This window comes from Hemicordylus capensis, chromosome 1 (assembly GCF_027244095.1).
Source record: "Hemicordylus capensis ecotype Gifberg chromosome 1, rHemCap1.1.pri, whole genome shotgun sequence".
NCBI lineage: Eukaryota > Metazoa > Chordata > Lepidosauria > Squamata > Cordylidae > Hemicordylus > Hemicordylus capensis.
The window spans coordinates 388,255,817-388,279,198 of NC_069657.1; the positions used below are offsets into that span (position 1 = coordinate 388,255,817).

The 23,382-nt window shown below is 44.1% G+C and overlaps 1 protein-coding gene across 10 annotated transcripts in view; it reads right to left on the reverse strand.

The window, feature by feature from the left end:
- The window catches only part of SMYD3 (SET and MYND domain containing 3), a 582,729-nt gene that overhangs the window by 64,679 nt on the left and 494,668 nt on the right, over positions 1-23,382 (reverse strand). For all 10 annotated transcript variants that reach the window (XM_053302247.1, XM_053302329.1, XM_053302319.1 and 7 more), the window contains 2 exons: positions 11,628-11,712; positions 8,220-8,394 (listed from right to left, as the gene is read on the reverse strand). In XM_053302247.1, coding sequence (XP_053158222.1) covers positions 8,220-8,394; positions 11,628-11,712 — 260 coding nt within the window. The remainder of the gene's footprint in view (positions 1-8,219; positions 8,395-11,627; positions 11,713-23,382) is intronic.

Genomic DNA, 23,382 nt, shown 5'->3' on the forward strand with positions numbered 1-23,382 from the left:
AGAGAGGCGATGTTTCCCACACGGTCTGGAGACAGGGACACTAGGCCTCTCATTGAGTCGAACTGAATGCCAGCAAAACAAATCATCTTTGTGGGGATCAAGTTGGACTTTTAAAAAAGTGTTTTGAAGGCTGAGGTCTGTCAGTAAATGCAGGGTTTTGTGAAGTTTATCCAGAAGGGTCTCCTTGGAGTCTGCTGTCAACAGCCAGTTGTCCAAGTAAGGCAGGACTTGGATACCAATTTGCTGCAGGAATCCGACAACCACTGCCATGCATTTGGTAAAAATTTGGGTGTGGGGCAGAGGTGGGATCTACAGGAAGGGCGTTGAATTAGTATTCTAGGGAACCTACTTGGAAATGGAGGAACCTCCTGTGTTGTGGACGAATGGTGACATGGTAATATGCATCTTTTAGATCAATAGAGATGAACCACATTTCCAGTTGATGGAGGATAACGATATCTCTGACTATAAGCATCCAAAACTTCTTGTATTGTAGATACAAGATCTTCAGGTCTTGGAGATTGAGAATAGGGCAAAGACCCCTGTTGTGTTTGGGGACGGTAAAGAAGGGTGAATAGAACCTAGTTATGCAGCCCTGAGACACCAGTTCTATGGCATCCTTTGCCAGGAGAGCAGTCACCTCTTCGACCAGTGGGGGAGTGGGCCCGGTTAGCTGAACTTTGGATGGTAAGATAGACATCTTGGAATTCCAGATCATAGCTCACATGTATGATGGTGAGAATGTATGTATGATGGCCCACATGTATGATGGTGAGTCGGAGGTGACTGCTTCCCAGCAGGCCAGGTAGGGGTGGAGATGGGTGCCAAACCTGAAATGGGGAAGCTCAGGCACGTTTGGTGTAGGACCCCATCTTGGCCCTAGACTGGTTCTGTTTCTGGGTCTGAAAATGCTGGACCCCTGTCTGTTGCTGTGAAAGAAAGATTCTGATTGTTGAGAGTAGGAGGAGACCCTAAAAGCAGACTGTTTTGGCCATCTGTATTGCTTAGATGCTCTAGCAGAGGAGGTTTGTAGACTCATGGATCACACAGTTTTCCTGAGCTTTTGGACCTTCTCCATTGTTTTGTCCGTGTTTGGCCCAAAAAGGGCCTCACCATTGAAAGGGAGACTTTCTATTTATCAATTTCTACTTCTCAATTTTGCTTTTGGTGTCACTCCTGAAGATCTTAACCACATGGGTTCATGAAGAGCCACCAAAAAAAAGCATTGACCTTGCAGCACAATCAGCCTGATGCTGGGAGGAATACAGCTGTTGTTTAGCTAAATAAGAGCCTTCACAGCAAATCACATGAGCAAGATCCCTCTGCTCATTGGGTAGCATGTTTAAGTGGGGACCTATCTTTTCCCACAGAAAAAGATTGTATCTGCCCATACACGCCTGGTAATTTGCAATCTTTAGTTGTAAAGTAGTGGTAGAGTAGACACATTGGCCAACGGAGTCCAGCTTCCTGCCCTCCCTATCCACAGGCTTAGAAAGGGTATTGTGTTTGGCCCTAGACTGAGTTGACTCCACTACTATAGAATTTGGCACTGGAGGCGTTGCAAGAAGAGGCAATTGTCATATTGAACGTTATACAAGCCCTCACTTCTTTTTGAGGTAGGTAAGGTTGATTAGAGGAAGGCTTAGACCAGGCTTCCTTAGTGACATCCAGCAAAGGTTTGAATATAGCGAGTGCAATAGGTATGTGAGCCTCTCTATCAATTACTCCCAAAATTGGATCAGCATCAAGTTTAGACACCTGCTTGGTCTTAAGGCCTTTCTCTGGACCTGCTCAGAATGAGAATGAAGGTCCTCAGCTGGAGAGTCTGTTGTGGGGTCAGGTATACCCCCAAGGGGGGAAGAGTGGGAACCAGACAAGGAGTCATCCGAATCTGGATCAGTGTCAGGATGCGGAATGGGCAGGGAAGATTCCGGCAGAGGCACAGGTTGAATAGATAGTACCTGTGGCACTGGTTGTATAGTTGGCACTTGTGGCACCGGAGGGGACTGTGGAGCCACTGCTGGTGGAGGAGCTGCTGGTGTCATAGAGTTTTGCGAAGGCGGTGATGGATGGTTGTTATCCTCACCATTGTGCCTATCATGGTAGAGCCTGCCAGGAACCTGAGGACATCTAGAAGCAGGAAACCTTGATCTAGAACAGTCTCTGGATTGACCCCTCCAAGCCCATTGTCTCTTCCTATGATAATAGTGATAGGGACTACAGTTCCCATGCAGGCGGAAGGTGGGTGAGCTGCTATAGTACTGATGGTCATGATACTGATCCAAGAGTGAAGAGGAGTGATGATACTGGGAGTAGGTGTCATCTCTAGATCTGTAATGATGGTCATTGTAGGGATCCCAGAAGTCTTCCCTATAAGATCTGTTCCGAGGATAATAAGGTTCAGGTTCTAAGGATCAGGTCCATGCGGTTCAGGATCATATGGTTCAGGATCATAGTCTGGTGTGTGTCGAGGGCAATTGCCAGGCTCAGACCTGGGATCCCCATCAGGGTTTGGAGAGGCAGGTTTCTGGGTTAGTTTCCAGTGGAATCACTGGATCATTCGCATTGGGATCAGGCCCAGTAGGATCATGTGGTGTTGCTGACATTTTCTTCTTCTTCTAAGTAATTTTAGGATGATTCCGACCCACTGGGAGAACCGGATGCTTTGGAGGTAACTTTGATAAGACACCGACTTCCAGACTCGTCTTCCTCCTCTTCCTCTTCTTAGGTTGCCCACTCTGGTAATCTGCGTGCTTAGTTAGCTTCGGTTTCACCTGGGAAACCTTAAGTGGTATGCCTCCCTCCTGCTTTCCCTGATTTAGGGCTGCTGTTGACAATGGTATCAAAGATGGAACACTTGGTACCCAGGGTGTTGGTACCGAAGCTGGGATTGGTACCAATAGCTCCTTAGCTCCTGAGTCAAGCCCTGGTTCCCCTGCTTTGGATGGATCCGAATTGAGTGGGTGGGTATCCTGTGAGGTACCGACGCTATAGAAGGAGTAAAGGCCTTCTCCCAAAGGAGGGAGTGCAGGTGAACAGTCCTGTTCTTACAGGCTTGTTTGGTAAACTTGAAGCAATGTGGACAAGCCTCAACCTTGTGAGACTCCTCGAGGCAGATCAGGCAATGGGAGTGTCTGTCTGAAAAAGGAATCTTAGCACGGCAAAGTGTATACAGCATTTAAAAATTACTTTGCCAGCCATACAGCAATGCCTGGATCAGGGAAGGGAGAATGGGGCCTGATTCCCCACACAAAAAAGTGTAGATAGAAAAAATGAGTTGATGAAAAAATTACTTTTTTTTTTAAATGACACGGAGCTGAAGCCCTCACGGAAAAATTTGGCAAGAGGAGGGTAGCTTTCCAACTACCGCCACTCTGTAAAAAAAAAAAAAATGTAGGAAAGAAGGCGAGAACAAGCCTTGTTCTCAAAAAGGGCAGAGAGAATCGGGGTAGGAAGATGAGTGGGTGGGGGGGAGACACTTGGTGGAAAGCAACATGCAAAAGGCAAAAGCAGGAAGGAAAAACTGAGGAGCAGAGGCAGGAATAAACAATGAATGGTGAAGTAAAAGTAGAGTAATAAAATAGTCAAGGACTTATCGCAGAGAAGAGCAAGAGAGCACTGAAGAAGCTGTTGATCCGTCGGTGGATGACTAAAAACTGAACTGAGGGGGAACGCAAATGAGGCTGGAGGAGAAAGCGACCCTACAAAATCAGAGAGAGCTTGGAAGTTCTGATGACTGCTCCTGCACAGATGCAGAGCCCATGTGTGACAGAGAACATGCTGGAAAAAGTCACTTCCCTCTCAAGCAGAGCCAACATAACCCCGCCCCTCACTGGCCGCCCCCACTTCCCAAATCTGGGCTCTCTGCTCTTTGCAGGGCATGTTTGCTACACACATGGCAGGAAGCTGCCTGGGTTTCTCCATAATACCTTGCTATTAAGCTAGCAATAGTGGCGGCGGCAGCATTCTCCAACCCTCCCTTTTACTGGGTCCCCTTACCTACAAGCACAGGAAGGAGACCTAGTACGAGAGCCCAGGCAGCCACTCTGGGTATTCCCCACTAGTTGCACCATGCAAATGGCAAGCCCAGAGGAAGGAAGCCTGGAGCAGCTGCCTGGGCTTTCTCCTGTGCCCTCTCATCATTAAGGACGCAGTGGTGGCGGCAGGTCTCTGCTCCTCCCTCACTTCTACTGGCTTCTCTTCCCATGCTTGGAGGACCAGTGGAACTGAGGGTTGAAGAATACTGCCGCCGCCAGCTTGATCGTGAAGTGGCATAGAAAAGCCCAGGTAGCCTTTGCTGGGCATGTTGCAGTGGTGATGTGCTCTGCAAAGAACAGCGCCAGGGCTTGGGAGGCTGGCGTCAGGTGAGACCAAGGAGAGATAGGACAGAGGCAGTGCTGGCTCCTGCCCAGGGCCAATACCAAGGACCAGGGAAGGGAGGTAAGGACAGCTCCTATAAAGTTCCTACAAGGGTGTGCCTGTGGCTATTGCCTCAGTTTACCTCACGGGGGAACTAAACCTGGTCTCAAGGCTGGTTCATTTTTAGATTTTCAATATTTTAATTATGGTTTTAAAGATTTTTCTAAGTGACTGTAGGCTGCCCTGACAGCTAAGCTGATAGGACAAGGTAACAATAACCACAATAATGTTTTCAAGAGCATGGAAACATCTAGTCTTGCTAGGAGGAAACATTTTCAGAAGGCTACTGATCATGAGAAAACTGGGGAGGGGGAGTGAGTCACCTGATGCATCAAGAAAGGCCACATGAAGTTCAAGTAAATGTATCTGAATAGAAACCTATACCAACATTTTTAAATGTTACATCATTTGTTTTTAAAGTTCATTGTCTCAAAATTCATTATTCAGGCAAAACGATCTTAGTAACTTTCCACTCTGTAATAAAATCAACATTAAAAAAGACCTGTTCAAATTCACGGATCAACATTACTAGTGGCCAATCTAAATTATGTCAGCCTCTGTTATAGGCTGCAGTTATGCTATCGGAACACCTCAAAATTCCATTGAGTGCCAAGAAGTGCCTGACTTTTCTTGGGTAAATAAATAAGAAAGAGCTGCTGCTATACCAAATGTGATATCTGAAGATACTAATTGAGAGTTTGGCCCTCATCAATATATGCATATATGTATATATGCATTTATGTATATATGTGTATATGTATATTTAAATAAAATAATAAGGCAGTTAACATGATTACAATTAGGGTAGGACAAGTGTTCTACTGGGTTTGGGAGCAGTGCACACTACCATTTTGTGATCATGTGCAAGGCAAACAGCAAGGTCAAAGGGGGAGAAAGTGATCATCTGGGAGAGAAAGAAGCTCAGTCGGACAGCAATTTGACCTACCTCGGTAACATGTTGGGTATGAGAACTGGGTAGGACTGTGCTGTCCAACCCAGTTCTTTTCTCCCAGACAATTACTTCCTCCCCATCCCACCTCGCTGTTTCCCTTGCACACAATCACAAAATGGGAGCACACACAGCACCTGAACTAGGGTAGGACACTCATCTTAGCAAATTATAATAGTGTAAACTGCCTTAATGTATTACAAGAGAAAATAAATCTGGAGGAAAGAGTACAAAGCTACAAATTTCTCTTTGATCATCCTGGTTCTTCATCAGCATTGTTACTACCTGTTTCAAAGGAAGACGTTTCCTTTGTTCAAACCACATCAATCAAAGCCAATTAGATGCAAAGTTGAAAGCAGATGGTACCATAAGGTGGCCAAAAACACACTGAATGGCAAACCTCTAACTAAAATATGGGTTTATAAAATGCACCTGGAAAGAAAGAGATTTTTTGAAGGCTACCTAGGTGTTTTCCAGACTACGGGATCTGCACCAGTTAAAGTGTTGCAAATTGCGCCAGTATGAGGCAGTGGCTTGAAACCGTGAGTACAGTGTTTCACAGTGTGTTTTTCAATGCATCATGACAGGGTTTTGGCCATTCATATTGCACACAAGTGCAGCGGGTTTTCCAGTCAGGAGGTGTTCATATTCCAGCTGAATCGCATTCACTGCCCCCTCCTTTTCCTCCATTTCGGGCCAATAAGGGGGGGGGTGTGGTGTGGATTTTTCAAATTGCAGTGCAACCATTTGTTATTTTTACAGCCCCTTTACATCCCTTTCATGAAATAATCTTTCCGTGAAATGAAATCCCACCCCCCATCCGGGTTCTTGAAACCTGATTTTAATCTCCTTTCAGCTTTTGATTTCAATTACATTTGTTTTTGTTTTTTACCAGACTTATTTTGGGGACATGTTCATGTTTCCTCCTTTTTTGTGCGCTGTGGATTGGCAGGCTCATTTGGCAGATCTGTTGATATGTAAGGCCACATATTTTTTAAACATATTATTGCTCCGTTTCTTGAGCAAGGGCGCAATCTCCTCTCACTCTCATTTCAGCTCTCAGCTCTAGCTTTTGGTCACATTTGTCTCTGCAATTTGATATGTATTTTTTAAAAATATATTTGTGCTCCATTTCATTTCCACTTTTGGCCTTAGCTTATGTTCTTGCTAGAGCAAAGCGGAGCAGATTGAGATGTGCTTTCTCCTGCTGGTGGCTTTGTGCAAAGGCACCAAATTGTTTTAAAAAGAGTTTGTCATGTCAGCGGTTCCCCAGCCCCTCTGCTATCCTATTGGCCCGAAATGGAGGAGGAGGAGAGGGCAGTGAATGTGATTCAGCTGGAATATGGACACCCCCTGCCTGAAAACCTGTTGCAGTGGTGGACAATATGAATGGCCATAACCCTGTCACAATGCATTGAAAAATGTATTGAGAAGTGCTGTACTCGTGGTTTCAGGCCACAGCCTCATACCATCGCACTTTGCAACACTTTAACTGGCGCAAATCTCATAGTCCAGAAAAGCGTGCGTGTGACGTAGGCGGCGTGCATGCGCATGGCGGCGACAGGCGCGCGCGCGCCGCTACGCACGCATGCATGCTCCTATTACTGCAACTTCCGGGCAACAACGGGGGCAGGGGTGGCAGGGAGTACCGCTGCCTCCCCAAAAACATCGATTTAAACCGCAGTGCCGGAGGGGGAAGAGCGGCAGGAGGGGTAAGTTCTACCCCCCCCGCCCTTAAAGGTAGACCCCGCCCTTGGTGCCGGACCACTGGACCGGTCCAGTTCCGAACCGGTTCAGAGGCCTCCAACATGGTCTCCGGACCGATTCATGCACATCCCTAGCACTTAGCAGACACATTGCAAAACTTGCAGCATGTAATCTGGAAAACACCCTAGAGTTTTGAAGCAAAAAGATGCAGAGTTTTCTAGGAATGTGTTTCAACATTACTTCAAATACATTTCAGATAAGGTGCTATTCAATATTGACAAGAGTAGAAGTGACCCTGTTTTCAAAATAGTTGAACTGAGTAGCAATTTGCCCAAATACCATGTGCTATGCAATCAAGATGCACAGTACTGAAAGAGCACTGAAAAGCAAACATAGTACTGAAATGGTATTACTGGTTATATCTTTCAATTAGATGCTACCAATTACCAGTCAGAAGATTAGGAATTATAGAATGGCCAACAAATGAAACCCATATAAATCCCATTCTTTCCATCTGCTGCCACAGTGAAAGACACGTGAGATGTATTGTAAAGCCTTGGAGAATTTACAACCCATTTTACATGAAGAAAATTATAATGGTAATTAAATATGCAAATGTACCCCAAAATTCAGTTGCAGCTGAACTCTGAGGAAGAGGATTGAGGAAGATGGGTGACTGATTATTATTTTATAATTTTTTACATTTTATATCCTGCTCTTCCTCCAAGGAGCCCAGAGCAGTGTACTACATACTTAGGTTTCTCCTCACAGCAACCCTGTGAAGTAGCTTAGGCTGCGAGAGAAATGACTGGTCCAGAGTCTTCCAGCAAGTATCATGGCTGAATGGGGATTTGAACTCGGGTCTCCCCGGTCCTAGTCCAGCACTCTAACCACTACACCACGCTGGTTCAATCCATGTGCATTCAATACTTGGAACAAAAAGGACAGCTGCGTTCTGCATATGCAAAAAAGTTCCACTCAGTTGTTGAGTGGAAAAATTGCCTATGCAGAATACAATAGGTCTTTGCACATCTATGGTCCTTTTTGGTCACTCCCACGGAGTGGTGGCAGTACATTGTATATCTCTCTTCCCTGATATGGAACTGCACCTTGTAAGAAATCATTATAACTCTTAAGTCCTCACCTGTAGGGCTCCAAAGTTCTGTTCCCATAAAGCAAACCTTCCTCCAAAAGACCAAGGTTTATGCAGGCATCCATGGCAAGGTCAAGTACTTTTAGCTGGTAGATGTTTGTATCTGGGAGACGAGTGGTATTCTTCTTTAGTAACGCCTGGCATATCTCCAGAACCTGTTCCCATTCTATTTTTTTTAATTTAAGGATTAATCTTCATCATAATCAAACAAAAGCAAAAGCTAATAGAAAAATATATACTTAATTAAGACATTTCAGTTTTCCATTCCATACTCTAACTGAATGGACAAAGTTCTGAAAATACATTTCTAATTTACAGTTAAGAACTTATATACAGGACTGCATTTTTATTTCTAAAGAGTAAAAGGAAAGTGATGAAAACATACGTAGCTGATGGTAACCCAAGCTATAATTAATTCTTGGCATTTTAAAGCATTATCTTTATCTTTCTAGTCATCCTGCTTTAAGGTCTCTACAAAATTAAAATCCAAATTAAAACACCAGATTTTCTTTAATGTAACAGTTCTAATGAATGGAGTTTTGTCTTGCTTTAATTGATCAACTAGAATAAACTGCTCTAGGTTAGATAAATGTTTTTTAGATTACTGATCTACATGATAAAAGGAACTGCTATACCCCGTTATTAAATATTTCATAAGCTCTTTTGGTATGTTAGTGTGTGAGACAAAGATCTTCATGTTCATATGAATCAGATACCACTTCACTACTATTTCACACAGTAAACCCTTTCAGGTCTTTATCGCATGCACTTAAAGATATATTTTCATAAACTGCCCAGTTGCCATTGATTTCCTTGGTTTCATACTACAGGTGAAACTCGGAAAATTAGAATATCGTGCAAAAGTCCATTAATTTCAGTAATGCAAATTAAAAGGTGAAACTGATATATGAGACAGACGCATTACATGCAAAGCGAGATAAGTCAAGCCTAATTTGTTATAATTGTGATGATCATGGCGTACAGCTCATGAAAACCCCAAATCCACAATCCCAGAAAATTAGAATATTACATGGAACCAAGAAGACAAGGATTGTAGAATAGAACAATATCGGACCTCTGAAAAGTATACAGTGTACTGTGCTTGATTGAATCTATGGGGCATTGCCAAGAGAAGGATGAGAGACATGAGACCAAACAATGCAGAATTGCTGAAGGCCGCTAATGAAGCATCCTAGTCTTCCATAATACCTCATCAGTGCCACAGGCTGATAGCATCCATGCCACGCCGCACTGAGGCAGTAATTGCTGCAAAAGGGGCCCAAACCAAGTACTGAATACATATGCATGCTTATACTTTTCAGAGGTCCGATATTGTTCTATTCTACAATCCTTGTCTTGTAGGGTTGAAAGTTGAAAGAATTAGCAGCATGGGGGCGGGGGGACTCTGGTTATAATAAATGGATATGGAAATGTTTCAATTAGCATCCCTACACCTATGCTATGCGACTTCACAGGACATTTCCTTGATTGTGGAAATGTTCTTTCACATGCTGTAGCACTTATGACCACTTATAAGTGGTCATAAGTATGCAGATACTACTGACAGGCATAATAATATAGGATGAATTCCAGCAATTATAACCATTGCCTCTGAAAACCTCATCTTAATTCATTCTGTAGGCATTCCTACCAACACAGTTATCTCAAACACATATAAGCATTCTTTCATCTCCAGTCACATTATAATAATATAATCCCTAGTACAAAAGTTAACCAAGGCATAGACCAGCTGTTTCTGCCACAGTTCCCTACTATTTCACATCACAGCTTGTGAGCCCTTTGGGGACAGGGATCCATCTTATTTATTTATTATTTCTCTGTGTAAACCACCCTGAGCCATTTTTGGAAGGGCGGTATAGAAATCGTATCAATCAATCATCATCATCATATATCAGGTACACTCACAAAACCTTAGCATGGAAATCAGAGCAGGTACTGTTTCTCTGGTGTCCACATATAATTAAAAGGGAATTTTCCTCCAGCATAACAAGGATGTGCAGAGACTGAGATTTTGTAGAATATCTCCAGCAGGCATTCAGTGTTGGGTATTTTCTGATTGTTTCTCTTTTGCAAATTAAAAAATTGTTTGTGTTAACTCTTTTGCAAATTTAGATAGATAGCAATAAAAATGGGTTGAGTATTCATGATATAATTAAAAAAAACACCCCACCATAAAAAACCCCCACCAACAACTAACCCACTTCACTCAGAGGGAGATTATCTAGGTTGTAATTTAAACTACACTAACTAGGAGGAAAACCCTGCTGAGCTCAGTATTTCCTACTTCTGAATAATAAGCACAGGGCTATCCTGTTAAGGGGTTTTTGTAGTGGCGTCAGTGAAGTATCAGGCAGTGGTTGCCTAGGTCATGTGATGTCATGTAATGTTCAGCATGTTCTAAAAGCTCAGAGAGTTAAGCTTACAGTAATCACTTGAGCTTTTGTGAGGGGAAGTTTCTGGGAAACAGTTTGGCTAAGAAAGTCCGACCCCCAGTCTGGGGACAGGACAACATAACAAGGGGAGGTCAGATTTGAGAAGTAGAACAGTAAGAGATCCTATGTGCTAGGGAAGCAGCCGTGGGTTGTCTTGAAGGACTAGGACGGAGTACACTTGTGGGGCAGGGGTGGGGGAAGAGACAGAGAAACAGATCTGAGGGAAAGCTGGGACCTAAGACATATTGACTGAGGAAAGAAGTGATGAATAAGAAAGAGTTTTTAAAAATTACAGATATTAAGGACAGAAATTAGTGTATATTATTGCTATGGAAATATTTTACACAGAAAAAGAAACAAAAGGTCTGAAGAGAAACATCTAAATCCACATAATTTACTAGTTCAAACGGTTGAAGTATTAGCACATGGAGTATATCCTCTACTCCCTGACATATGTGTAGCCTTGTAAATTAAATATATAAGCCCTCTACAGTTATTTTTAAAAAAGAGGGGGTGATGTACTTGCATTTAGCATCCTGAGAACACCTCCAGAAACTCCACCCTGGTGTTGATGCCCGCTGTCTAAGCGCACAGCATTTGTCTGAAGAGACAAACACGGCAAGCATGATGGAGATTGTTTCCATGATCAGTAGGATGGGGCATTCCTTTTATTGAACTTCTGAAGGGAACTATATAGTTCCTGGCATCTTTCTTGCGGCATGTAGTAAACATACTACAAACAAAAGGTGGAAATGGTCCTTGCTATTGCTGTTTGCAGTTTTTGATCAAGAAGCTGATGGACAAAAAAATTGGGCAGGCAGAGGAACATTTTTGAGAATCAGACTCTTTCCATAACTTAGAAATGACAGTGAGCAAGGTGGTCTTTATATATTACTTGTTCAAAAGGCATTTGCTGTTGACCATTACTGTGGAACTGAAAGGATACCTTCTTGTGACTTTGCAGCTGTTTTATTTAAAAATTCTTTGGCTTCTTTCCAAGCCTCCTCATCACCTGCCAACATGTCAGCATCCTGTGACAGAAACAAAAGTGAAACACAAAAGCATTTAAATTTTTTTAAAGGAACAATGTCATCCTGAAGCATGCAAAGTTGTTCGAGGTTGAATGATCATTAGGAAGGGGATTGAAAACAAAACTGCTAATATTATAATGTCCGTATACAAAACTATGGTGCGGCCTCATTTGGAGTACTGCGTAAAATTCTGGTCACCATATCTAAAGAAGGACACTATAGAACTGGGAAAGGTGTTGAAGAGGGCCACCAAAATGATCAGGGGCCTAGAGCACCTTCCTTATGAGGCAAGGTTACAACACCTGGGGCTTCTTAGTTTGGAAAAAAGACAACTTCAGGGAGACATGATAGAGATCTATAAAATCATGCATGGTGTGGAGAAAGTGGATAGAGAAAAATTTTTCTCCCTCTCACATAACACTAGAACCAGGGGTCATCCCATGAAATTGATTGCCAAGAAATTTAGGACCAACAAAAGGAAGTACTTTTTCACACAAGGCATAATCAACTTGTGGAATTCTCTGCCACAAGATGTGGTGACAGCCAACAACCTGGATGGCTTTAAGAGGGGTATGGATAACTTCATGGAGGAGACGTCTCAACAGCTACTAGTCGGAGGACTATAGGCTACCTCCATCCTCAGGGGCAGGATGCCTCTGATTACCAGTAGCAGGGGAGTAACAGCAGGAGAGAAAGCATGCCCTCAGCTCCTGCCTGTGGGCTTCCCAGTGACATCTGGTGGGCCACTGTGTTTGCATGCACACATGCATGCAACATAGGAACATAGGAAACTGCCATATACTGAGTCAGACCATTGGTCTATCTAGCTCAGTATTGTCTTCACAGACTGGCAGCGGCTTCTCCAAGGTTGCAGGCAGGAATCTCTCTCAGCCCTATCTTGGAGAAGTCAGGGAGGGAAACTGAAACCTTCTGCTCTTCCCAGAGCGGCTTCATCCCCTGAGGGGAATATCTTGCAGTGCTCACACATCAAGTCTCCCATTCAGATGCAACCAGGGCAGACCCTGCTTAGCTATGGGGACAAGTCATGCTTGCTACCACAAGACCAGCTCTCCTCTCCTCTCAGAGGGAACTCAGTTGAAGAGTTTTTAAGGCCTTAAAGGCTGTCAGAAGTCAGGCCTCACATCTCAGTAAGTGCATTGCAAACCTCAGGAGGAGCTGTCAAGAAGATCAAGAAGATATTTAGGGCTTTAAAAGTAATTACAAGCACTTTGTATTTTGCCCCCAAAACATAGCAGCCAGTGTAATGTTTTTAAAACCAGAGTGATATAGTCTTTTTGAGTTGTCCCAGAAACCACTAAAATGGGTGCCAAATTTTGAACTAACTGATGTTTCCATACTAGATTTGGAGGCTGCCCTATGTAGAGTGCATTGTTGTAATCAAGCCTGGAGGTTACCAGCATGTGTGCTATTGTTTTGAGATAATTTTCCTCCAGAAATGAATGAAGTTGTTTCATCATCAGAAGGTGATAAAAAGCACTCCTGTTCTTGCCTCAATCTGAGAAAGCAGAGAGAGACGGATCCAGAAGCACTCCCAAGCTGTCTACAGTACTTGGATCCTTCTGGGGGAATTCAGCCCCACCCAGAAGAGGAAGTTCTTTCATTTCTTCTGAGTTACAACCCCTAAGAATAAACACATTTATCTTGTTTGCATTCAGCGTCACTTTAGTAACCCTAATCCAACCAATTACTGCCTGTAGGCAGGCATTTAGGGAAGTTATGCCATTTCCTGATAACACTGACACAGAGAATTGGATTTGGGTGTCATCAGCATACTGATAAAATGCAACACCAAGTCTGCTGATGATCTCACCAGTGGTTTCATGTAGATGTTTAAAAGTATTGGAGATAAAATGGAGCCCTGAGGGACTCCATATAATAGTTCCTGTTTTGAGAAGCAGCATTCTCCAAAACACACCATGTGGAATCTGCCTGAGAGATGTAAGGCTGTGCCCCCTGCCCCCAAACCCTTCAAATGATCCAGAAGGATAACATGGTCAATGGTATCAACTGCTGCTAGAGACCCAAAAGAACTAACACTCTCTCTGTCAATTCCAGTATACATTATCCATCAGGTCAACTAAGGCACTCTCAGCCCCATAGCCTGCACAAAAGCCAGTATGAAACGAGTTTGGATAATATGTTTCCTCCAAAACTGCTTGCAGTCAACAGGTACTCACCTTCTCAATCACCTTGCCCAGCCATGGAATATTAGAGACCAGCCTATAATTGCTCATCGTTGAGGGTCTAATGTAGACAACAAATGGTCTAATAATGGCTTCCTTAAGACATGGAGGCATCCTGCCCTCTCTCAGAGAAGCATTTATGATAGCATATCAACCAGGTCATCTCTATTAACCTCCCTGCTAGAAGATTTAAGCCATGTTGGATAAGAGTCAAGAAAGCAAGTGGTGAACCACACTGCTTCAAGCAGCTTGTCCACATCCTTGGGAATCACAGGTTAAAACTGATCCATGCTTCTGGATTGCACTAATTAAATAAAAGAAGTGCATATATAAGTAAATAATCATTAGCTTAGGCTATGATGCCACTCTCTGTAAATGCTTTCCATGGATTTTCTAGCAAATTAGGTTAAGGACATTGGACACTTTAATTAATATTAAAAGTATTATACACCAGTCAACTTTGAAACTGCACATTGAGCATTCATATAGTAAAATCATGTTAGGGAACAGAAGCAACTCTATGGTATTTGGTCCTCAAACAAACATAAAGACTGTTAAGCAGCAGCAATCCACTCTCAGGCCAAGGACTAGCTTCATGAAATAGTATGGCAACTAATTAGAATAAACAGCAACAGAAACCAATCTCACCAAATAAAACATGGCATTGTCCCCACACTATGGTTTATAGAATGCAGTTATGTTGTGTTCCTTGATGTGTAGCTATCAGTGGTTAAGTATTGCACATTCCCGTCTTTATTGCTTGCCAGTATATCAAAGTTCATTATTTACCTCGCTAGCTGTTATTTAATAAAGATGTCCCTCTAAGGACCAAATTACACATGATCCTAAACACATCCCTAGCCCTAACGTGCTTGCATTTTCTTCAGTACACAGACAATAGATCACATACACACGTGCATAGGCTGGGACTTGCATTGGCAGGTGACTCTATTCCACACCATGGGCCCAACTCCTCCCTCCCCCACCTGCTGCTATTCACCAAGAGAAAAAAGCTCACATCACAGCCTTTCCCCCTAACAAATATCTGTGGGGTTCCAGATCCAAGGGGTATTTTGGAAGGGTATTAGGTTTAGTCCCCTACTGCCTCCCATAGGCCTGATATATGGAGAGCTCTGATCTGGCTGCTATTTACACAGAAACATAAAGCACAAAGAAGCACACACATTTGATGTCATGTGTTATTTGGCCCTAATCAGATATTCATCAAAATCTCAAACAGCAACAAAATCCACATTTATGAATCATACTTCTGAAAAAGTGTTTAGAGGGAGTACATTGGAGTGTTTACAGAAAAAGACTTAGTTTTCCCAATGCATGCTTGGTTTATGTAGTCCATCAGCAGTGAGAATCTTGTGTATGCAGGCCAAAAAGTCTAAAACATCTACAGAAGAACCCATCAAGGCTAACCTTCTGATGGGATCACTGGACACACTTCCCCCAATCCTACCTCAAAATCTATGGGAGGGATCCGACTCTCCCAGGCCCTGCCTGACTTTAAGAACTGAGTATACTAAATTCTCTGAATGGTTTTAGAATATGATCGACTTCTCTCTTGTCATAATGTCACTTGTTGAACTACCTGGAACAATGATTCCTACCTGGATGTTTGAATCATCCTGAGAATTAAATGCAATATGTTTTGTTCTTAGAAGTTCTACTTATTCTGTAATATTGAATGACACTTTCACTAATAATTGGACACATTATTAGTAATAATGTAAATATAAATACCTGCCATTTTAGAGCATTTTATATCCAACAAATAAAGCTTCCATCTCCACCAGATCTTTAATCTAAATTTTGAGAGCTGAAGAGAAAATGCAGTGAAAGGAGAATGGGAGGGAGAAGGATTTAAAGGAACAAATGTGAGCAGGTGTAGTTACATGCATTTAGGCTTCGCTGGGGAAGGGGAATAGCCAATGGATTTGTGGAAAAGTAGAGATGAGAGAATTAGTATAATATAGGTGTTTAGAAGGGCATTCAAGGGGAGTATGGGAGAATGGGTGGAGTCCTATAAAAGAGCTGGAGACTTTCACAAGTCTGTGGGTAGCAGTTGTGGGTAGAAGTGAAGTTAATGAGTTGGGGTGAGTTGAGGTATGTTGGGAAACAAGAACAGAAAAACTGGGTGGAAAAGGCCATGTATAGCTTTAAACATAAATGCAAGGTAACAACAAGGAATGTATACTAGATATTGGAACCCAATCAATTAACAAAATCACCACTGCACAATTCATGTATACTAGCCAGATTATACTGCTAGAGTTTCTCCCTTGTTTGCTATCATATCATGCAACCAGATGTGGTTCTACAGTTCACTTGGGTACCTGATATCAATTTATACCACAGAGTAAGAAATTAACACTGTTACTGACAAACTATTGACTTCACAACACACTAGCTCTTTACAAACATTAAACACTCATAGAATGAATGCTTCTAGGCAGGACACCAAGCTCTGTCCAAGCCTATGTACAACCATTTCAATATCTGGGTTCAGACGCACTATGGAACTGCAGGCCCAACAGACCTGCAGTTTTGCACCCTCCCCATCTCCTGTCCTTGTTTGGTCGCTAGGGAGAGGGGCCTCTCTGCACTCAGAGGCAGGGGGAGACTGCAGTGAGGTGGGGAAGCTGGCTTCCTTGTTGACAGAAGGACAGCCCGCACATCTAAGCAGGCCAGAGTGAGGGAGGAGCTTCCTCTCTCAACTCCAGTCCCACTGGGTTCAAAACGCAGTGCCGGAATTCAAATGTAGCTCTGGCACTGCTAAACGAGTTAAGAGCGGCAAAATTCCACTCTGACTGAAGGTTCAGAGTGGAGTTTGGCAAGGGAAACCACAGGTCCCTTTTCGCCCTTCACTCGTTTCCCAGTACGTCCGAACCCAGTTCAGACACTGAAGCAAATGCACATGCTATAGGTAGCAGGCAGAGCTTACTGCTCTAATATGGTACTTCTATCTTCACACATTCATTCCATGTGTGTACAGTATAACATCTGTATGGTTACAATTACCTACCAATGTGGAGATGCAAGTAGAAGTAAATCATATATTAAAACCAAAATGCAGTGTTAGTGCAAACACACACATCGATACAGCACAGAATTCACCTTTGTCTGCATAAGGAGGGATTTTTAACTTGTTTTGCTTGTCATGAGAAAAATAATACTCCATACATGCAAATCAAATGAGAAATGAGATTCTGAAAAGCATCTCCCTGCCCTGCCAAACAAAATATTTATATAAAGGAGCTTAGGGATGGCGATCCAATTTATGTATCAATTGTCATCCCAAGAGCACAAACGTTAAGAGGTTTCATTCTGCATTTCTCACAGAGAGGAGAAAAATTAATTACAATGTGCTCCAAATAATAGGAAATATGTACCCAGAGCCCATATTAATTTCATGTGTAGCTTTGCAGCACTGTCTTCCCATTCATACCTAAAGAGAGAGGGTGGGGGGAAGGTGAACTCTTGTACTACCCCAAGAGATGATTGCATCAAAATGGCCGTCTCAGGATTCTATGACATTCCACATTAGAAAATTACAAAGAAAGCAGTGTTTCCCTTGCATTTTGCAAATGTACTTACCATAAAATCAGCTATCTGATCACAATAAGCTCACCTGGAAATAATTTTGCACAGAACTAAAACTGCCACAACTAAAGGTCAACACTGGGACAAAAAAGCTCATGTTGCAGTAGTTATGTCAGTTATGTTAATTGTACAGATCCAGACGTGTTAAGCTTTGCATATAGAGTGAATGAGCCAAGTTTGGGATGGATCTAATTCTGCTGCCTTCAAAGGGCACAGCATCAATTACAGAGGACTTGACTTGATGTATGTTGATATAACTGAAAGCAGAACGTGACCCATAAAGTTTAAGTAATTACACTAGTACAATACCACAGGCTGAGGCTTTACATGTGGAAAAAAATAGGAAATCCATTTTGCTCCTAATTGTACATCCATAAGTCAGCCACCTGTCTGATACAACATTGGTTTTGACAAATAAATGTAGAGATGAATGCACACAAACATGGACTCTAATTTAGAAGAAAGATAACAACTGCATGCAATGAAAGCATGTTTCTGATCAAGAGACAAAATGCACCCAGTAGGAGCTAAAAGCACATGGAACAATGCAGTATAATTAAAACCAATGTGAGTTTTGCCATTGATATTGCTAACACACACTAGGAAAGGGGGATTATGCAATTTAACAGAAGTCTGAGTTGTTTTAATCGTATCTGAGGTCTGTTTACATTATATTATGTTAACCAAACCTCATGTGTTTAGAGCTGTTTCAGGATAAGTAGTGTGGGCGACTGAGTGCCCAACTTTTCCGCTGCACCCAATTCCCTTTCCCCAGCGATTTCCCCCCGACAGAGTTTCACATGTGATTTTGTTACAAGGAAATGGCAGGCAGGGAAGGTGTTAAACATCTCCTCTCCACTGCAACTCTTGTTTCAGTTGAGACTCCCCACAAAACAACTTTTAAAATTGAAGAAGGGCCAGCATATGTCTGGACTGAATGTGTACTCAGCCCTAAAGAAAACAGACCTCATAACATGCAAATGATGCTTGGAGCGACCCTTTCAGCTATGTATTGGGAAGCACTGTTATCACATTTTTGATACGTGTACTCAAACAAAGGAGACACTTGTCCTGCCATTGACACACTCTATTATACAACTAATTATAGGGCTGATTTAGAAAATATGATTTTTATATACAAGATAATTTCCATGAATAATTCCTGTAAATAGACACACTTGCCAGAACATTCTTTAACGGTAGGAAAGAATCAAGCCAATCAACCAATGGAAGCAGGGGTGCACCTAGACCAGCCCTTCCATGAGCCCCCCCCCACGAGGCCCCCCTGTGAGCCACACGCCCCCACCATGAGGCCCCCAAAGCCGCCCCCACCGTGAGGCCCCCCCAACCCCCAAAACCTTTTGGGGGCCTCCTGTGGTGAACCTACGGGTGTTGTTGTTGTTGTTTTAAAAAAATCAAAGCTGCCACATGGCTGAGGGGTGGCTGCCGGGGGGGAGTTAGCTGAGCAGTCACCGTCCTCCTCTCCTGCCCGACAGCCGTGGGGGGAGCAAACGCTGGGCACATCCTCTCGGCCCAGTGGCTGTAGCGAACTGCGAGGCACGCCTGCGCAGTTCAGAGGAAGATTGTTGCAAGCCTGTGATGTCATGGGCTGGGGGTAGAGGAGGAGGTCGACTGCTCGGCTACCCCCTGGCAGCCACCCCTCAGCCACGTGGCAGCTTTGGTTTTAAAACAAACAAACACGTAGGTTTACCGCTCTGGGCAAGTGCAGGGTGGCCGTAGGAGGGCCCCCCCGGACATTTGGAGGCTCTCCTGGATCTTGGAGGCCATGGACTGGGGCCCCAAGGTCCAGGGGTTAGAGCGCCTCTGAATGGAAGGAGACATTATCCTCTATTCCTTGCAAGAGTCAGGAGTTAGCCAGGATACAGGAAGTGCTGCCTTTGGCCAGAATATCGGCCAGGATATTTTTGGCCAGACAAAAAGAAGCATGGACTTAATCCTCTCGGTTCGAGCTGTCAAGCAAACGTATCTCTGCCTCTCACAGAAATAACAAAAGGCAGTTATATTTTTGGACATCATGAGGTCATTCACACAATCAAAAACTGTGTTCAACCCAGATTTGGGCGCTTTGTGTGCTTCCATTTTTTTGCTTATATGGAAGGAACGAAGGAGGAAAAGCTGGTCAGGTTTTCCTCTTACCTTGTTTCCACACAACCAAAAATTGGGAGCACAGTTCCGAAACTCAGGTAGAACATCGTTTTTTATTGTGTGAATGGCCTTCATATTTACCTCATGACAGCACAGTATTAAATCATCAAGCAACTCTCTTTGGGAGGAAAATATTTCAGATATTCTCTTAAATTCAGGCCGAACTGCACTCTGCACCAACAAAAATTATCTTTGAACCAAAGAAAAGCCAGGTTGTTGGCTCAGAAATAAATTATGGACATACCAATGAATGCTTTTAAATTGCACAATGTAATCTGATTGCTATGTTTGAGGTTTTGTAGAACCTGAAATATTAGGAGAAAAGGCTGGTGTTATAGAAGTGTGATGCAATACAACACTTGTTTTCTTACTATCAATCCAGGGGCATAGCAAGGTTGGAGTGGGCCCAGAGACAAGTTTTTAAAATGGGCCCCCCCTGCTGTTCTATTAGCTCCAGGTCTTAACACTCACATCAGTTTCGGAGGATGAATACATCTGAAGGAAGCCTGGGTGGGTATGCGGCTGGGGGAATCAGTCATGTGACTTGCCTCTGGGGGGCCTCCCAAGGCAGTGGCCCCCCAGACAACTGTCTCCCCTTGCCCTATTATAGTTAAGCCCCTGTATCACCCCTTTCTGATTATTGTATGCTCAGAGACAGGGATGACACTACTCTTCTCTATTTTGGAACTAGAAACCAAAACGTTGCCTAATTCTGTGTAGAATTCACTGGATGTTAAAAGTCATTAGGAGAAACAGCAAGAAACAGTTGAAAATAACAGAGTAGGGGAGTATCAAACTGGTTTGCTTCAAACTGGGCCAACTGGTTCAATCACAAACTGGACCAGCCTAAAATAATGTTGGCCAGTTCATGATTGAACCAAATTGGTCCCGGTTAGATTTGAACTGGTTCAAAGGTTCAGATGCCTATGGCTGCCACCATTTTGTCTGCTATGTTTACTAGTTTTCTCCCTTGCTGGTTAGCTTTCTCCCACTGCCTTCCAATTGGCTTGCAATCTCCTTTACTCTGGTTGGGTTGTTGCAATTCAAAATCAAGTGTTGTCAGGGCAACTCTGCCCCCATTGGCCGTGGGATGATGGGGAGGGGTAAAAAGGAGGGAGTTTCAAAGTATATTTAAAAGCAGTGGCCTTGCTGCCTTTGCTGAGTCTTGCTGCTGGATCCTGCTACCTTGGACCCTGCTGTGTGTTGCCCTGCTGGGCCTGTGCTGCCTTGTTGGACTTGTTGCCTGCTTTGCTTGGCCTTAGACAAAGGCTTATCCCTGTGTCTTTATTATTTTTTTCTTTTGCTGCACCAACTGCTTTTTGTTTTCCTACGTTACAGCACTCCAGTGACTTAACTGGTTGCTGTGGTTTTTCTTTCTGTTCTTCCCCCCCTGTTCTTTTTTGGTGGGTGGCGGACCCACCTGCTGGCACCCATCTGACCTCCCCCTGTCAGTTGAATACAAGTGTGTGCTGCTCGGCCTGATTACCTGAGCTTCCTCCTGGTCAGACTCCAACTGATGATGCCAAAATATGACGACGAGATTTGTAAGCCCCCTTGGTTTTAGGTTAGAGTGCTTTCATTTAAACAGGGCCTAGTTTGGGGGAAGGAAGGAGGTGATGGTGGGAGTGGATGAGGTGTTGACGGTTGCTAGCCCAACCAGATTGCTCTTTCCATCCTACCCAATCCCAGTTGGCAGTGCAACAACCTCACCCCCTACCCCTGCCGTCTGAGTAGGAGCAGGATGTATGTCTGCTTCCTGGATCTTCTCAACCGATGATGGAGGGCAGCTGTGACCACCAGCAGGAACCAGCAGCCCCAATAATACCACCACAACTAAAATGGCCCAGGACTGACAGCAGCATGGTGTGGAAGCAGTTTCAACTCCGCAAAGGTTGAAACTGCTGTCTGCACCCACTACAAGGTACAAGTCATCAGGGGCAAGGCCACTTAGCATTGTGGGATGCCAGTGAAGCTGAAGCACCTGCAACGGGATCATCTGGGGATCCTTGCTCCTGCTGGCAGTGCTAGGCTGCTTGTTATGCCCTTGACTAGTGGTGGCAAGGTACATGCTCCTGCTCTCAAGCAGGAGACATTGCCAGTTGCGTAGTGGGTGCAGTCAGTGGATCTGGTTGTCCAGGTCGTCTGGTCATCCAGAGTCTCATCTCATCACCCAGACCATTGGGGAGATGATGGCTCTGGATGGCCAGCCATTCCGGGTGGACCAGCCATTCTGGGTGGTGGAGGACACCAGCTTCCACCGCCTGCTCCAACTGCTTGCTCCTGATTACCAGATCGACTCATGCACCACCTTCAGCAAGTAGTGCCTGTACCAAAACCTGTACTACGTGTGCAAGGAGGTTGTGTCAGGGCTGCTGTGTGCAGCAGCACCTGACACCAGTGTGCGTTTTATTATGGAACTGTGGACCAGCTGTAGTGAGATGTAGGCTGCTTTCCTTTCCCTTGTGGCGCACTGGTGGGGGCAGGAGAGTGAGGGTGGCATGGTGGCATTGTGGTCAGGCCATCCCATACAGCAAAGCACACATAGGCTGTGCTGCAGATGGAGCCACTGAACACTGACCACATGGCAGATGAGCTGTCAGCAGCCATCATATGCCAGGTGGAGGAATGACTGTGCAGGAAGCCAAACCTTCCTCAAGAGTTTCTGGTCACAGACAATGGTGCCAACATGTTGAGGGCAGCCTGTCAGCTGCAGTTTGTGTCCATCCGCTGTTTGGCGCACACTCTGTACCTGGACATAACAGATGTGCTTGGCTTTAAAGGAGGCTAAGGAGAGATGACATCGAGGCCTCCCCTCCCCGCTAAAGACCCTGCTACCGCCTCAGCTAATCTTGTGGAGAAGTGCCATAAGATAGCAGGTCACCTCCACCAGGAGCGAAAAGGCTAGGTGGATGCTCCAGGAGAGACAGCATATGCCTACCTGAACACCTGATCCCTCAGTATGTAACCCAGAGGAATTTGACCTTTCTCTTGTTCCAGCACTTGCAGGAGCAAGAGGCCTGGCAAGGAGGTGTGGCTCGGGAATGTGCGACCTGTCCAGCGCGGACTGGGAGCTCATTCCTGAGGTTGTCTTGACACTCTAACTGTTCCTTGTTGCCATGAACAGCTTGTGTGCCAAGGCAGCAACAACAGTGAGCCAGGCTTTGCCCAACGCTCTTCTCCTGAAGAAGATGATGGGTAAGCTCCAGACCTCGCTGACAACTGGGTAAGCATGTTGCCCTGGCAGGTCGGCTGAGGACTGGAGTGGTGTACCAGCTCAGCAACACCTTGGGTCAATCAGTAGAGCATGTTTTGTCCTGCCTTTGTGACCCAAGGATGAAGCGCAAGGCTGTCACTCCTTACGGTGGAGGAACCAGGTGGAGGGACCTCCTGGTTCAAGAAGTTAGGCAGGCCAATGAGATGAGGCTGGGTCATAACCAGGAGTCTGCTATTACTGAAGCTGCTATTACAGTGCAGCTCTGGCATGGTACCTAGAAGCATTTAATTTTACCTGATGACATCCTCTCTCACTGTCTTTCTCATAGAGAAGATGCTCCAACTCCCCATCCAAATCTTTTCTTCACCTTTGCCAGCTTACATTTTTGCTGTAATGAAGGTCTGTCCGGTGTGTTTTTTTAAATGTAAGGATTTTTTTGTTATTAACATTTCATTGCAATAGATTTCATATACA